General features: G+C 54.1%; 3 protein-coding genes across 3 annotated transcripts; all 3 read left to right on the top strand.

The window, feature by feature from the left end:
* Positions 1–654: 654 nt before the first annotated feature.
* GUITHDRAFT_119581 (hypothetical protein) lies at positions 655–1,646 on the top strand (the record flags this gene model as incomplete). Its single annotated transcript, XM_005821155.1, has 2 exons — positions 655–714; positions 786–1,646. The coding sequence occupies 2 exons, from the start codon at positions 655–657 to the stop codon at positions 1,644–1,646; spliced, it is 921 nt and encodes a 306-aa protein (XP_005821212.1).
* An 807-nt stretch (positions 1,647–2,453) lies between these two features.
* Positions 2,454–3,135, top strand: GUITHDRAFT_119580 (hypothetical protein; the record flags this gene model as incomplete). Its single annotated transcript, XM_005821154.1, has 2 exons — positions 2,454–2,513; positions 2,584–3,135. 2 exons carry the CDS (start codon positions 2,454–2,456, stop codon positions 3,133–3,135), a joined length of 612 nt encoding a protein of 203 aa, XP_005821211.1.
* Positions 3,136–4,188: 1,053 nt separating this feature from the next.
* On the top strand, positions 4,189–5,313 carry GUITHDRAFT_119579 (hypothetical protein; the record flags this gene model as incomplete). The annotated part of the gene is made up of 2 exons (XM_005821153.1): positions 4,189–4,248; positions 4,303–5,313. The coding sequence occupies 2 exons, from the start codon at positions 4,189–4,191 to the stop codon at positions 5,311–5,313; spliced, it is 1,071 nt and encodes a 356-aa protein (XP_005821210.1).
* Positions 5,314–16,211: the final 10,898 nt, after the last annotated feature.

Genomic DNA, 16,211 nt, shown 5'->3' with positions numbered 1-16,211 from the left:
GGGGAGGATGCAGCGGTCGCGGATCTTGGTGAAGCCGTTGTGCTCGAGGACCTTGTTGAACTCCACCTCCCTCACCCCGTACCCCCCGAACGTCTGCTCCGCGCTACGGGCGGCGGCCGGGATGCAGTCGCGGAGGGCGTCGTAGAGGGAGAGGCGACCCTTGCGGGGGATGAAGAGGTGGCTGAGGGAGGCAGGGACGGCTCGGGAGACCTGGAGGGGGGAGGGGACGGGTTAGAGCAGAGGAGGTGACGAAAGGAGAAGGGAGGGGCATACCGCTTGGGCGAAGGCGAGGGCGACGGCCTTGGAGGCGGGGGAGGCAGAGGGCCGAACCATAATAGGATGGGAGGATGGAATGTGCGAGACAAGAAAATTATCGAAGGGTGAAAATGGTCTTGAAAAGGAAACGAAAATAGATATGCGAGGATCGGTCACGTTACGATCGGCATCTTAGCGACTGCATGGCCACCACCCTATCTAGAAAAGCATCCGCAGGGAGTGGGGGGTAGTGCGATTTTGTATGACCGGTCCATCATCTGTATTTGGAACGGGTTCCTCATCCTACATACGCATAGAACAACCATGAGGCAAGGTTGAATGAGCATTCACAGTGACTGTACAGTGTTGCTAGAAACAACAGGACAAACATATTATCTTATGGTTCGGCCCTCTGCCTCCCCCGCCTCCAAGGCCGTCGCCCTCGCCTTCGCCCAAGCGGTATGCCCCTCCCCCTAATCTCATCTCCTCCCTCTTCTCCTCTGCTCTAACCCGTCCCCTCCCCCCTCCAGGTCTCCCGAGCCGTCCCTGCCTCCCTCAGCCACCTCTTCATCCCCCGCAAGGGTCGCCTCTCCATGTACGACGCCCTCCGCGACTGCATCCCGGCCGCCGCCCGTAGCGCGGAGCAGACGTTCGGGGGGTACGGGGTGAGGGAGGTGGAGTTCAACAAGGTCCTCGAGCACAACGGCTTCACCAAGATCCGCGACCGCTGCATCCTCCCCGACGAGGTGGAGGCGACGGACTTCTCGAGGAGCAGCAGCGCGCGCTACTTCTTCTCCAACCGCCGCTGGAGGAACCCCGACGACCCCCACGAGCTCCAGGAGCTCCGGCAGGCCTGGCTCAAGCTCCGCCAGCTCGCGTGCAGGCTCGGGGCGGACGTGAGCCTGGAGGCGCTGGAGCAGTGCTGCCGGGAGAGGTACGGGGCGTGGGCGGAGATGACGGTGAACTGGAGCAAGGCGCCGCGTCGGGTGTACCGGAAGGCGAGGACGGGGAGGAAGGGAGGGAGAGGCGATGGGGAGGAGTGTAGGCAGGGGAAGGCTGGAGTTGCTAGCTTATCTCAGCAGGGTTCGTCACATGTCCACAGTTTATCATCTTCAGCTGGGAAAGAGGTCGAGGAGATAGAGGAGGCAGGACCGTCAGCAGCGGGTGAGAGCATGGTTGGATCATCTACTGGCTTCGCTGGCGATGAGCAGCTTGATGAAACATCCGATAAGGAGGAATTGCTTGATGAATCTTGGGAGCAGAGCTTCGATGATGAAAATGAGGAGGAGGATATCAGTCTCGAGGGAGGAGCGCTTCAGCGGGTGGGAAGAGAAACACCTCAGGGCCTGAACGACTTGGAAAGAGACTGGGGGAGCAGGAGCTGGACCTGAATGACAGGAAGTAGACAGCAATTTGTTTTGAGCAGTGCTTGAGTCTCTTGCTGTTTCATTTGAATCTGGATGTCAGACTCGCTCTTGAGATCAATTTCCTGCACATCCTTCGCTCTTCCTCACTTGTTTGATATCATCATTTCTTGACTGATCGTTTCGGATCATTTCAAACTATCAACTTACGATGTGGTTGTACTGAGTGTTTCAAACTTGCTTTGTATCAAGTTCCACTTTAATTCGAAAGTTATCGAAGACGTTCAATCCTAACAAGATGGACTTGTAGTTGTATGATTTAATAGGGAAACATGCATATTGAAATTGGCTTTTCACGGTACCTTTGCGTAGTTGCCTGTACCAAACAGCAAGATATTCATAAGAAACGTCGAAGTAAGTGACAAGAGGAGAGAGGATACTTTCTGCTCGTCTCCAAGCTCAGCCACCTGGCAAACAAAGGAGGAGCGCTCTTGACATTCTCGTGCTTGGATCAGTACTTGAGCACGTGTATGATGACTATGGGACTCCAAGTCTTTTCTATCCAAGTACAATCCTCGAGGCCTCGGAGTCGGACTCCTCTGACTCGGATGTCCTAGGTCACGTTACCATCGGCATCTCTGATTCCGTCGGTCCGACGAGTAAAACACATTTAAACCTTTCAAGAGACCAGGGGTTCTTATACTGGGTGATTTGTTGGGAAGGGTGGGGTCATCAGTCGGGAAAACAGGCGGGGGATGCAAGGATGTAGTAAACTAGAGGCTTTTTATCTTCTCCCGCCCCCTTTCCTGGAGTAGAAACGCTAACTAAGCCTCCATGGTCCGGCCCTCTGCCTCCCCCGCCTCCAAGGCCGTCGCCCTCGCCTTCGCCCAAGCGGTATGCTCCTCCCCCTCATCTCATCTCCTCCCTCTTTCCTCTGCTCTAACCCGTCCCCTCCCCCCTCCAGGTCTCCCGAGCCGTCCCTGCCTCCCTCAGCCACCTCTTCATCCCCCGCAAGGGCCGCCTCTCCCTCTACGACGCCCTCCGCGACTGCATCCCGGCCGCCGCCCGTAGCGCGGAGCAGACGTTCGGGGGGTACGGGGTGAGGGAGGTGGAGTTCAACAAGGTCCTCGAGCACAACGGCTTCACCAAGATCCGCGACCGCTGCATCCTTCCCGACGATGTCGAGGCGACGGACTTCTCGAGGAGCAGCAGCGCGCGCTACTTCTTCTCCAACCGCCGCTGGAGGAACCCCGACGACCCCCACGAGCTCCAGGAGCTCCGGCAGGCCTGGCTCAAGCTCCGCCAGCTCGCGTGCAGGCTCGGGGCGGACGTGAGCCTGGAGGCGCTGGAGCAGTGCTGCCGGGAGAGGTACGGGGCGTGGGCGGAGATGACGGTGAACTGGGAGCAAGGCGCCGCGTCGGGTGTACCGGAAGGCGAGGACGGGGAGGAAGGGAGGGAGGGGCAAGGGGCAGGAGGGGAGAGGGAAGGAGAGGATGGAGGTGGAGACCGGAGCTGAGGGACCTGCTGGTAGCGGGAGTAGGGAGCCATCATTTTGGTCGTCGGGGGAGGAGGAGAATCGAGAGGCTGGGAGCTTTCTACCTGTTCAGAATGATGTCGCGTCCGTCCAGTCAGAGCCGTGGGAGCTTCACCTGCTTGGCGAGGCGAGGGAGGAGGAGGAGAGCTGGCAGGAGGAGGAGCTTGCGTTTGAAGGGTGGTGGGAGACGCCGGAGGAGGTGACGGGCCTAGGGGAGGCAAGATGGAATGTTGTAGAATAAGCACGGGATCAGTGGAAATGTCAAGATACGTTGAGGAGAAAAGGGGGATGTTATGGTTGAAGGCGAACATGTAAGGCAGATTGTAACGAAGCTATGATTTGACAGTGTGAATTTGATTGAAAGTAAAGGTTGCTTGCTGAAAGTGTGGGACCTCACACCTTTCTTGGACTTGTCTTCAAACATATGAGACATCTGTCTTCACCTTTAGTGTGCCGTCAAGTCAAAAGAAACTTCTGCCTCACTCAAAGCGTGTCTTCACTCAAGGCGTGTCTTCACTCAAAACGTCAACCCTGCCTGGCTTCACTTAGTGCTGACCGATACTGAGGCAGGCCTGGTTTACTCGTCAAAAAAGAAATTTTGAAAAATCATTTGTACTTCACGTCACGTTACCATCGGCATCTCACGACCGGCAAGAAGGGGTGGGTACAAACAGCTTGAAAGGGTGGGTGGTTACCTTGGGGTCGGGGAAAGTTGCACAGAGGGGGAATCGGAAGATCCGGATCCAAGTACCGGTACACTCAATATTGAGTCACAATGAGGGGTAGTCGGTCTATCAACAGGGGAACAGATGATGAAGGAACGGACCCCTTTGCATTCCCCCTCCTCCCCTCTGCCCCTAGCACCAGCTGCTCCTTCTGCTCTTGATCCACAACAGGGTATCCTCCAGCAGCGTCCTCCAACAACACCACGTCCAACCCAATCTCCTCTCCCTCTCCCCTTTGTCAACAGCTCAAAAACATACTCTCCGAAGCCAACATCAATCAAAAGCATATTGTCGCTCCCTTCACTGCAGCATGGTCCGGCCTTCTGCCTCCCCCGCCTCCAAGGCCGTCGCCCTCGCCTTCGCCCAAGCGGTATGCTCCTCCCCCTCCTCTCATCTCCTGCTCAGACCTCACCCCTGCTCTCAGGTCTCCCGAGCCGTCCCTGCCTCCCTCAGCCACCTCTTCATCCCCCGCAAAGGCCGCCTCTCCCTCTACGACGCCCTCCGCGACTGCATCCCGGCCGCCGCCCGTAGCGCGGAGCAGACGTTCGGGGGGTACGGGGTGAGGGAGGTGGAGTTCAACAAGGTCCTCGAGCACAACGGCTTCACCAAGATCCGCGACCGCTGCATCCTCCCCGACGATGTCGAGGCGACGGACTTCTCGAGGAGCAGCAGCGCGCGCTACTTCTTCTCCAACCGCCGCTGGAGGAACCCCGACGACCCCCACGAGCTCCAGGAGCTCCGGCAGGCCTGGCTCAAGCTCCGCCAGCTCGCGTGCAGGCTCGGGGCGGACGTGAGCCTGGAGGCGCTGGAGCAGTGCTGCCGGGAGAGGTACGGGGCGTGGGCGGAGATGACGGTGAACTGGAGCAAGGCGCCGCGTCGGGTGTACCGGAAGGCGAGGACGGGGATGAAGGGAGGGAGAGGCGCGGGAGAGGAGTGCAAGCAGGGGATGGAGGGTACGATGATGAATGCTGCGGGTGTTGCAAGCGAGAGCAGGGCCGAAGAGGCATGGTCGCCTGCAACCTGGTCGTCGGGAGAGGAGGCCGCTGAGTCTCTGGAGGAGGCGGGGGCAGTGCAAGGCATCATGGTCGAGGACAAGAGGTCCGAGGCTAGCTTGTGTGCCCGGCTGTGGGGGAGAGGGAAGGAGAGGATGCAGGAGGAGACCGGGATTGAGGGACCTTATGGCAGTAGGGAGCCATCATTTTGGTCGTCGGGGGAGGAGGAGAATCGAGAGGCTGGGAGCTTTCTACCTGTTCAGAATGATGTCGCGTCCATCCAGTCAGAGCCGTGGGAGCTTCACCTGCTTGGCGAGGCGAGGGAGGAGGAGGAGAGCTGGCAGGAGGAGGAGCTTGCGTTTGAAGGGTGGTGGGAGACGCCGGAGGAGTCGACGGGCCTAGGGAGGGCGGTATGGAGCGGAGGAGAGCGCGGGAGTGCCTGAAGCTGGCAGGTTTTCATTTAACAGAGCTTGGTGGGGTATAGCTTACTTGCTGCTCTGCATTGTTTTACACAATTTAATGAATGATTGATGATTTACGCTTGCATGGTTTGGCGTGTTTGCAACCATCGTCAAGCTAGTAGCAGCAGTAGCAGTAGCACTAGTCAATCACATTTGTTGCCACTGCATCGTTTACTCTTTTTCTACACAGGTTTCCTCTTATCGTCAGGATGCAACGAGGGCAAGTCCCAGGAGACTAGCGTTTGCATGCTAATCTGGTTTGCCTGGTTTACGCAGAGTCAAGGAATGTGTTTGATACTGAACTTACTGTCAACTCATTGTCGGCGGCTTGAAGGTGACCAGTCTTAGTCGGCAGCCAACAGTTAACCAGCTACTGCAGTGAATGAGCTACCTCTCCTTGCTTTCCTCGTGCTACAAGCCCGAGCTCTTGTACTGCACCGATCAATGACCTTTGTCTTGTGCTTCTGCTTCTTCACACCTTACGCTGCTTCTACTGCCCTTTGTGAGAAAGAATGTCGAACTCGAGAAACAACAATACTTCACCAAGTTCAAGAAGTTTTGCAACTCAAGAGAGGTTATTGTAAAAACCCGGATAACCTCTTGAAGACGATGACAAGTTCAGGGGAACGTTTCTCATCAGTGGAGGGAAAGGTAAGAGGACACGTGGAGCGCGGGGTGTGCATTGAGGGTGGACGCAAGGGAGTGAAGGGGAGGAAGTTGCTGTGGACAAAAAAAGCATTGGTGTTGTTGACCGACCGATCTGTGAGTCCAACTTTGAGTGTTGCAAGGTTGTACATCTGAGTGGTTGGAGAGCTACTCGTGTGGTGTGAGAATCTAAGGTGTACTTGGGCTCAGTGTTGCGGGAGATCTTTGGACTGAATAGTATCTGGCCAGTGAGGTGGGGAGTGATTCGATTGCAAAGAGAAAATTTTCTCTTTGTTCTCAGATTATTACGCCTGATTCGGATTCGTGATTCGATTTTTCTGAAGACAACATTTGATTTCGGCGATTTTGTTTTGGATTCTTTGTTTCGAAGCCTGGACAGTCATCCCGAGTTACAAAGTGAAAAATTTCTTTCGGGTTCTGCAAAGTTACAGGGAGAGTTGGATGAACTGTTGCTTCCACTTCAGAATGCCAGTGCTTCAAGATTGGATGTCGCAGAAAAATTCTTGCTGTAAAACGTCTAGCCTCGCGACCGTGAACGATGGTATGCAACGGATCCCAAGTTCACTCTCCTCGTCCTTGTTTGTTCCAAGATGAGCCTGACGTCAAATCTCGCATCACGTGGAGTCCAAGGGACCGATGATGACAAGACGAAAAGCCTTGAGCCGGTTGTTCCACGGTCCTCAGACCTCGCGTGACAACCATCAACAGAGTGACCTGCTGACTCAACATCTCTCAGATCTACTTCAGATGCCGATGGTAACGTGACCACTATCTCAGAAAAGCCGATGGTCACGTGATGATTGACTCAGAAAAGCCGATGGCCACGTGATCAGTCAAAATTGCCCGACAAAGGTCCGCCTCGCACAAACGACGATCGTCTCTTCGATGAGCTTCCAGGCTCCTTCAACCCTCCCAATTCTTCACCGTCCAATCGCCCTCTCTGCCCACCCACCCCAATCCTGCTGACTCAAGTTTCCTCTCCAAGGGACCCCTCTGTATAGCCCTGATGTCTGACAGCCGGACTTCTTCAGTCGATGCCAATGGTAACGTGGACTACATCCCGATCGTAACGTGATCGCCACTCAAGTCTGATCACGTGACCACCGGTACGACAGTCGGTTGGTAACTTGTTGTCCAATGCGTTGCCTATGACCGGCAAGGTTTCCGTCTCTGCTACCTGCTGACTCAACAATGCCGACGGTAACATGATCAGCCGGAGCAAACATCAGGTCCATTATCCCTGCTCTCTTCTGACGTAAGATTTTGTCAGGTCAGGTGGGGGGGGTTGTGTCATCGCTTGCATGTCCCCTCGCGACTGGGGGAGAGAGGAGCGGGTCTGCTTGAAGCCTGCCAACGCCTCAGGGCGGCACAGAAGAGCTTCTGACCGCCTTACACGGAGGTAGACTCCGAGACTACCGGGGGAGACGTAGAGCCTTGATCTTGAGATGCCGATGGTAACGTGACAACCACGACCGCAAGTCTAGTCCGCAAGCTGTCACGTCCCGTGGTAAACTTCATGACGTCTATCGCCTTCTCTCTCGCTCCAGGCACTAGAGCCGCAAGTAGGCGTGCAGATGGCTACGAGATAGGAGCGCTGATCAATACCTCCATGCCGCTTCAAGGCTCACCGCCTCGACCTCCGAGTCTCATCGCTAGTCCGGCACCGTCTGATCGTAAGTCCTCCCCTACCCTTCTCACTGTCATCTCCTCTTCGAGTCGATCATCCTTCCCTACTCTTTGAACTAGCTCTCCGGCCTCCCTCTGCTCTCGTCCAGCTGTACAACCCTCCTCGTCATCTCTCGCCCCCTCTCTCCGACCTCTCGAGCTACAATCAATCCTTGCCACACCTGCACTGACAGCCATTGCAAACGCTCCCTCTACCTGCTGATCCAAACCTCCTCATACAACTTCTCGGTCCCTCCTTTACTCTTGTCGCTCCTTCCCAAGTCACCATCATGGCCAAGAACCCCCATGGTAGCCTGCAATGGGGGGTACACAGGGGAAGGGTAGGATGTGAAGCTTACTAGCAAAGCTCTACTTGACGGCTGGTTATTTCGAGGCTGGCAAAGGGCCTGTCCTGGTCTGGAATTTACTGCACAGCGAGATGAAGACGAGAAGCTCAAGAGAGAAGAGCAAGAGTCATGACCAGGCATGAAGACGAGCAAGAGTCATGACCAGGCACGAAGACGAGCAAGAGTCATGACCAGGCACGAAGACGAGCAAGAGTCATGACGAGGCACGAAGACGAGCAAGAGTCATGACGAGGCACGAAGACGAGCAAGAGTCATGACCAGGCACGAAGACGAGCAAGAGTCATGACCAGGCACGAAGACGAGCAAGAGTCATGACCAGGCACGAAGACGAGCAAGAGTCATGACGAGGCACGAAGACGAGCAAGAGTCATGACCAGGCACGAAGAAGAGCAAGAGTCATGACCAGGCACGAAGACGAGCAAGAGTTATGACCAGGCACGAAGACGAGCAAGAGTCATGACCAGGCACGAAGTAGAGGTCACCTGAGGAGATGAAGATGAGATAGGCAAGACCGATGCGTCAGCAGACGAAAGCATCGGGGCACTCACAAGGGTAGAAGTCCAGAGCTTGATCCAAGACGACTAGAGACGAAGAGCAGACTACAAGAGGACGAGCAAAGAGCAAGATCTCAAGAGACGCAGAGTGGCGGAGGAGACAACGCAGAAAGAGTCAAGTAGACAAAAAGAAGAAGACGAATACAACATAAACGCAACTGTAGAAGACAAGGATGCTTACGTAGCGGACTACCAGACGTCTTTTAGAGACATTGTTGAGACCATTGGAATACATTGCTTGCGTCAGCAACTCGTTTGTCAAGCGCCGTGAGCTGGTCAGCAAGCATCCCGCCTCTCCTTGTGAGATGAGGGCTGCGAGCAGGCTCTCTAGGCATATATGGCTACAAGTTCGGGGCGATGATCGGTACTTGTATGTCGCTGGAAGCCTTCTCCTCTGCCTCAAAGTCTCCGCGCTGGCTTGCCGACGTCTCATCGTCAGCATCGCTACCTGCAGCCATCGCCTCCACTCCCTCTGCCTGCTGATCCAAACCTCCTCTTCCATACCGCCTTTCCCTACCCCACCATCGCGAGCTTGATGGTCACGTGATGGGCACACGCAGGCCACGAGCAGAGGAGCGTCAGGCCCAGGCCTTGTGCTACGCTACACCACGCCTGTAAGGTCGTGCCGAGTCCGCCTCCGAGTGTCCAGCGACGAGCCACAGGCATCGGACAACCTCGTCGTGCTTTCTCAGGCCTCGAGCCACGCTCAAGGCTGGACAGGCTGACGAGCTAGCCTTGTCTGTGGCTGCACTGAGCCGGCTGCTGTGGGGGATCATCCCTCACGTCCTCGAGGTAGGAAGGGAGCGAGCCTCGCGGGTTGCTTTGCCTGCTGGAGCCCGGCGCTTGTCGCGAGCCGGGGCTTGAAGCATGCAAGCAAGCGGGGCAGGCTGCAGAGGGTAGACAGAAGGAGGGGAGAGGGCGTGCACTGGGCGGTACACAAGGGAAGGGTAGGATGTGTGAGGTTTACTTGCAAAGCTCGACAGACTTGCTGTCGACCATACCGCATATGCCTAGTGCACGTGCTAAGCCAAGAGCTTCATGTCCCAGCGGCATGGCAGCACAGCTTGTACATGTTCTCTGACCTGCTCTCCAAAGCTGCTTTGTACAGCTTGATCGATGGGCTGCGGTCAAGCAAGACAGCAGCCAACAGCGCAAGTGCCGATGATGAACCGTGGGCGAAGAAACAACAAGTGCAGAGCATGCCACAAGACGCCATGACAGCGACAAGCAGACTGCAACACCTCTCGACCATCATCCATGACACGACGATACATGTAAAACACAAGACAAGACAAGTCGAGACATGAAGCATCGAGGGCCATACACCGCGACAAGATGCCCAAGCATACGTGCAGGACACTATTCCAGTCTATCTTCCGCAGCAGCGACATACACAAGTCACCAGGAACGGAAGCAGGCAGGCAGGGAAGAAGAGGGGAGCAAGCAACTGGTCCAAGGGAGGGGTATGGTACCCAACCTCGTCCTCCTAGGCGAGGGCAGCTCCGTTGATCTGTCCCCGTCGGTCCCTCTGGTGGTTGTGATCCGATGACAAGCCATGGGGATGAGAGTTTCAAGAGTGAAGCTTTGTCTCAACGAGAAGGTACTAAGGCGAGGGAAAACAGCAAACAAGATGTAGAGAAGCACAGAGACAGGAAAGGCCTATTTGTAATCATCCCACCAAAGACGGGAGGGTGAGACATCAGGTCCCTCTGGACGCATGAGAGCCGCTTCGAAAAACAACTGTTGAATAATGGGGGTCAAACATTCCGATCGTAACGTGACGGTCATTCTCAGACCCTGCATGTGTGTGACCTGCTGACTCAACATCGCCGATCGCAACGTGATAGGAATGTCAACCTTGAAGCGACGGTTCGGATCTTGAGATGCCGATAGTAACGTGACCATAACTTCACAACGCAAACAAAAAGAGACAAGTCAGCAACCTAACGACAAGCTTGCGGACAGCTTCGCGACTCCCCTGGTCGACAAGTCGAAACATGGTCTTTCGTCCTCCTCTCTCCAACTCCTTGAGCTACCCAGGGGGTAGCTAAACTTGCAGCCATCGCAGGACACGAGGTTTATTTGCAATACAGCGTCAATCATGCTTGGTGGTGTCTTTGTTCTTGAAGGATAACGGAAGAGGAAATATAGAGATACCGTGAACAAACAGACATCAAGCATGCGAGCTTGCTTAGAATCAGAATCAAGTTTTGCACGGAAAAACAACATAGAGAGCCAGCGGAGGAGGGGGAAAGGTCAGGATCGAAGATCCAAGACCGACACGGAGAGGTAATGAGCCAGACTGCCATCTTGCTCAATCTCTTATCAATAAACAAAGGTGCTGTTCATATGGCATCAACGTGACATCGCTTGGAAAACTTTCTCTCGTCAAGACTTGGAGAAATCCAAGTTTGCTACATGGTCGGATTGGAGATGAGGTTGCTGTCTGAACAAGCTTCATCTCTGCCTCTTAGTCCTCGTGCGCTCGAGAGCCTTTGAGAAAGAAGGATGATCAGGTTAACTTTAATAAACTTAACCCCTTCAGGCCTGACGTCTCAGCGCTACCGTCAGAGCATGCCGAAGAGGGACGGAGACGGCAGCTGAGCGAGGATCTTGCGTAGGTCTGTTGCCTCTACCAGCAAGCTTGCGTCATGTCGTTTTCCTGCATTGTCCTACCCTAGAGTGCATCTTCAGACCCTGGCCTTCGCCTGCTTGTGTTGGCTTGTGGTCTTCTCGCTCCTCTCTTTGGCTCGTCTTGTGCGTCCGGTCTTGTGTCTGAGATCCTGATCCTTGCTCGTTCTAGAATGACATCGCCACACCAATCAGAGCTGTGTACGTCACCAAACATCGTTGCTGCTGCCGGATATCGATGCATGGCTCTACGTATGCACAGTCTGGAAAGCGAAGGCAAGCCAGATTCGCCCGAGGGGCGAAACGCACGTGTCCCGTCGCCATGGGCAATAATCCATGACACGACAATACATGTAAAACACAAGACAAGACAAGTCGAGACAAGACAAGTCGAGACATGAAGCATCGAGGGTCATACACCGCGACAAGATGCCCAAGCATACGTGCAGGACACCATTGTAACGTGACAGAGTACAAGACCTCAACCCATGGCAAAGAGCAGAGGACACCATTCCAGTCTATCTTCCGCAGCAGCGACATACACAAGTCACCAGGAACGGAAGCAGGCAGGCAGGGAAGAAGAGGGGAGCAAGCAACTGGTCCAAGGGAGGGGTATGGTACCCAACCTCGTCCTCCTAGGCGAGGGCAGCTCCATTGATCTGTCCCCGTCGTTCCCCTCCGATCTGAGCCTACCCCTACCTCCTGGAGCATGAAAGCACCACCCCCTCCAGTGTCGAAAAAAGACCACTGGCAATATTGGCGACAAACATGCCGACGGTAACGTGATCTCAGATGCCGATCGTAACGTGCCGCGGGCTTGACGGTCGCTTCAGTATGCCGTGACCGCTATCCTCGTCCCTTCCAGCTCTCCTCGACCTCCGGCTCAGTGACCTGCTGACTCAACCATGCCGATGGTAACGTGATCGTCCCTCACATCGGACCTGATGAGATCCGAGACCATAGTTTACTTCCAATGCCGATGGTAACGTGATCGTCAACTATGAGCAGTCAATGAGCTGTGTGGTACCTCATCATGCCTCTCTCAAGCGCCGGGAGCTGGTCAGCAAGCATCCCGCCTCTCCTTGTGAGATGAGGGCTGCGAGCAGGCTCTCTAGGCATATATGGCTACAAGCTCGGGGCGATGATCGGTACTTGTATGTCGCTTGAAGCCTTCTCCTCTGCCTCAAAGTCTCCGCGCTGGCTTGCCGACGTCTCATGGTCTCCACTTCCATACCGCCTTCCCTACCCCACCATCGCGAGCCACAGGCATCGGACAACCTCGTCGTGCAATCGACCTTGCAGCAGCCCTCAGGCCTCGAGCCACGCTCAAGGCTGGACAGGCTGACGAGCTAGCCTTGTCTGGCCTGGCAGCCTTGGCTGCACTGAGCCGGCTGCTGTAGGGGATCCCAGCGAGCTGTAGTAAGATGCCCTGCTAATGTTGTGCTCTAGCATCGCAGCACAGCATGTGCATGTTTCCTGACCTGCTCTCCAAAACTGCTTTGTACAGCTTGATCGATGGGCTGCGGTCAAGAAAAACATCAGCCAACAGCACAGTGTCCTTGATGAACTGAAGAGTTTCAGTATAAAGTTAACCTGATCAACGTGACAGCGTGACAGAGATTGAGCAAGATGGCAGTCTGGCTCATTACCTCTCCGTGTCGGTCTTGGATCTTCGACCCTGACCTTTCCCCCTCCTCCGCTGGCTCTCTATGTTGTTTTCGCCTGCAAAACTTGATTCTGATTCTAAGCAAGCTCGCATGCTTGATGTCTGTTTGTTCACGGTATCTCTATATTTCCTCTTCCGTTATCCTTCAAGAACAAAGACACCACCAAGCATGATTGACGCTGTATTGCAAATAAACCTCGTGTCCTGCGATGGCTGCAAGTTTAGCTACCCCCTGGGTAGCTCAAGGAGTTGGAGAGAGGAGGACGAAAGACCATGTTTCGACTTGTCGACCAGGGGAGTCGCGAAGCTGTCCGCAAGCTTGTCGTTAGGTTGCTGACTTGTCTCTTTTTGTTTGCGTTGTGAAGTTATGGTCACGTTACTATCGGCATCTCAAGATCCGCACCGTCGTTTCAAGGTAGACTAGAAGTATTGATCCTCACTATGAACGTCAGCTCGTCAGTCTTTCAATGCTTCCTTCGCGGGACATGACATTCCTATCACGTTGCGATCGGCGATGTTCAGTCAGCAGGTCACACACATGCAGGCTCTGAGAATGACCGTCACGTTACGATCGGAATGTTTGACCCCGATTGTTCAACAGTTTTTTTTACGAAGTAGCTCTCATGCGTCCAGAGGGACCTGATGTCTCACCCTCACGTCTGTGGTGGGATGATTACAAATAGGCCTTTCCTGTCTCTGTGCTTCTCTACATCTCGGTTGCTGTTTTCCCTCGCCTTAGTACCTTCTCGTTGAGACAAAGCTTCACTCTTGAAACTCTCATCCCCATGGCTTGTCATCGGATCACAACCACCAGAGGGACCGACGGGGACAGATCAACGGAGCTGCCCTCGCCTAGGAGGACGAGGTTGGGTACCATACCCCTCCCTTGGACCAGTTGCTTGCTCCCCTCTTCTTCCCTGCCTGCCTGCTTCCGTTCCTGGTGACTTGTGTATGTCGCTGCTGCGGAAGATAGACTGGAATAGTGTCCTCTGCTCTTTGCCATGGGTTGAGGTCTTGTACTCTGTCACGTTACAATGGTGTCCTGCACGTATGCTTGGGCATCTTGTCGTGGTGTATGACCCTCGATGCTTCATGTCTCGACTTGTCTTGTCTTGTGTTTTACATGTATCGTCGTGTCATGGATGATGGTCGTGCTGTTGATTTCTCGCCGTCTCTTGAGCTCTTGTCATGGGGAAAATAAGTCACCTTGCCATTGGAGGGAAGAGGCCGAAGCAGTCCGCCTCCAAGGACGAGGCTGATCGTCAAGCTCGTGCAGGGAGGGGCTTTGTGTGAGCAGCACAAAAATGCATTTCCCGCCCTTTCCCCTTCTTCTGTCTACCCTCTGCAGCCTGCCCCGCTTGCTTGCATGCTTCAAGCCCCGGCTCGCGACAAGCGCCGGGCTCCCGCAGGCAAAATGACCCGCGAGACTCGCCCCCTTCCTACCTCGAGGACGTGAGGGATGATTCCCTACACTCCTTGGCATTTCATAGGCACGAGAGGTTCTGTCATTGGATTGATAAAGATTGGTAGGCAGTCTGTCACTTGTGCACTAGAGCAACAAGCATGAGTCATTCCAACCAGTCAAATGTGTTCTTTCGCAAAAGCTGCTCGAGAGCTTGAAAGGTCGGAAGGTGTACGGCAGCCGAGGTATGTGGCGACGGGTTCAGACAACAATCTTTCTCAGAGCCTTGTTTGCAATCTGCACGAGTTACAAGGGGCTGACGGTTTCTGAGTGATGGACCATGAATGTCTGAAGGGAACGCAAAAGGAGGATACTTGTTGTACACACAACCTTCGGTAATGATCGCGTGTGGGAGTCATGGAGGAGGAGTCCTTAAACCTTCTGGCCTTTTCTGTGATGTGAGCTGAGACGCACGAGTCAAGATCGCTCGTGCGTATGGGACCTGACCACCTTTGATGGTTTCCTTGACCACCCCTGAAGGCTGAACTCGCCTGGTGTCAAATTTTGTAGTTTGGTTTCAGTGATATAAAGATGAAGCGTTGTAGACAGCGACTTCATTTAGAGAGATGAATCTTTTACAGCAACCTCATTTTCAAACGCCAAGCAGCAATGTCTGACACCTGCAAGTCTGTCGCTACCTATCATTGACGGGAGAATACAGGAACAGCATCACAGGAACAGCATCAGCTACATCGATGCAACACTTCGATGCAACACTTCGATGCAACACAGGCAAAGAGCCTGTCATCGATCGAACAAAGAGCCTGTCATCCATTCTTGTGCGAGGCTCTAGAGTGCCAGGCATGCAGCCTGCTGGTGTAGGCTTCAGGCAGTCCCGTTCTCGAGGGCATAGAGTATAGTAGGTCAGCAAGCCTAGCCTTGAGTGCTGTCCCTTACCTTGGGTAGGTCCAATCTGAGGTGAGCTCGCTGTGCTAGGGCTCTCGTAAAAGATTGAAAAAGGTTTTACTGTACATTTGCCTGTGCCTCCTCGAGTGCAGGGTTGCCTGGAGCTGGGAAATTGCTTTCAAGAAGACAGATGGTAGGAAGCAGGTGGAGGAGGAGGTATTACATCTAGAACTTCCTAGCAGCCCTTTTCGAGTGTTGTCTCCCCTCTGCTCTGATCTGCTTTGCTCTGCGCTCTCATCTCATCTCATCTCATCTCTCCTCTTCCCTTGTCATCTCATCTCATCTCTCCTCTTCCCTTGTTATCCTATCCTATCCTATCCTATCCTATCCTATCCTGTCTCCTCTCTTGTCTCCTATCTTATTCGTTTGAATCGTTTTCTCATGTCTGCTCTGCTTTCCCCTCCTTGCGCTTTTCCTCTCTTGTATAGACCTCACTCTCCTTCTATCCTCTCCCTCCTCTCCTCTCCTCTCCTCTCCTCTCCTCTCCTCTCCTTTCCTCTTGTCTCCTCTCCTCTCTTCTCTTCTCTCCTCTCCTCTTCTTTCCCCCTGGTTTCCTACCTCTTTCTTTCTGTCTCTTCCACTCGATAGTTCTTCTCTTCTCTACTCTACTTTGCTCTTCTCTCTTCTCTTTCCTTTTCTTTCCTTCTCTTCTCTTCTCTTCTCTTCTCTTCTCTTCTCTTCTCTTCTCTTCTCTTCTTCCCTGCTCTTCCCTCCTCTCCTCTCCTCTCCTCTCCTCTCCTCTCCTCTTCTCCTCTCTCCTTATCTCTTCCCTTCTGATTTCGTGTCGTGTGGTCGCTTCTCTCCTCTCCACTTCCCTCCTCGCCTTTTCTCTGCTCTTCTCTGCATTTTTCCTCCACTTAATTGTTGTTTTGCAAGGCCATTTCTGTGCACTTATCTTGCTTCCATTTCCTATCATCTTTATAATGCCGTTTTCATTCCCTCCTTGTCCTCTCTGTTGATCT

The sequence above is a fragment of the Guillardia theta genome (assembly GCF_000315625.1).
Source record: "Guillardia theta CCMP2712 unplaced genomic scaffold GUITHscaffold_151, whole genome shotgun sequence".
NCBI classification, from domain to species: domain Eukaryota; class Cryptophyceae; order Pyrenomonadales; family Geminigeraceae; genus Guillardia; species Guillardia theta.
Note: the sequence above shows the minus strand (reverse complement) of the source record. Positions and strands in the feature narration are given on the sequence as shown.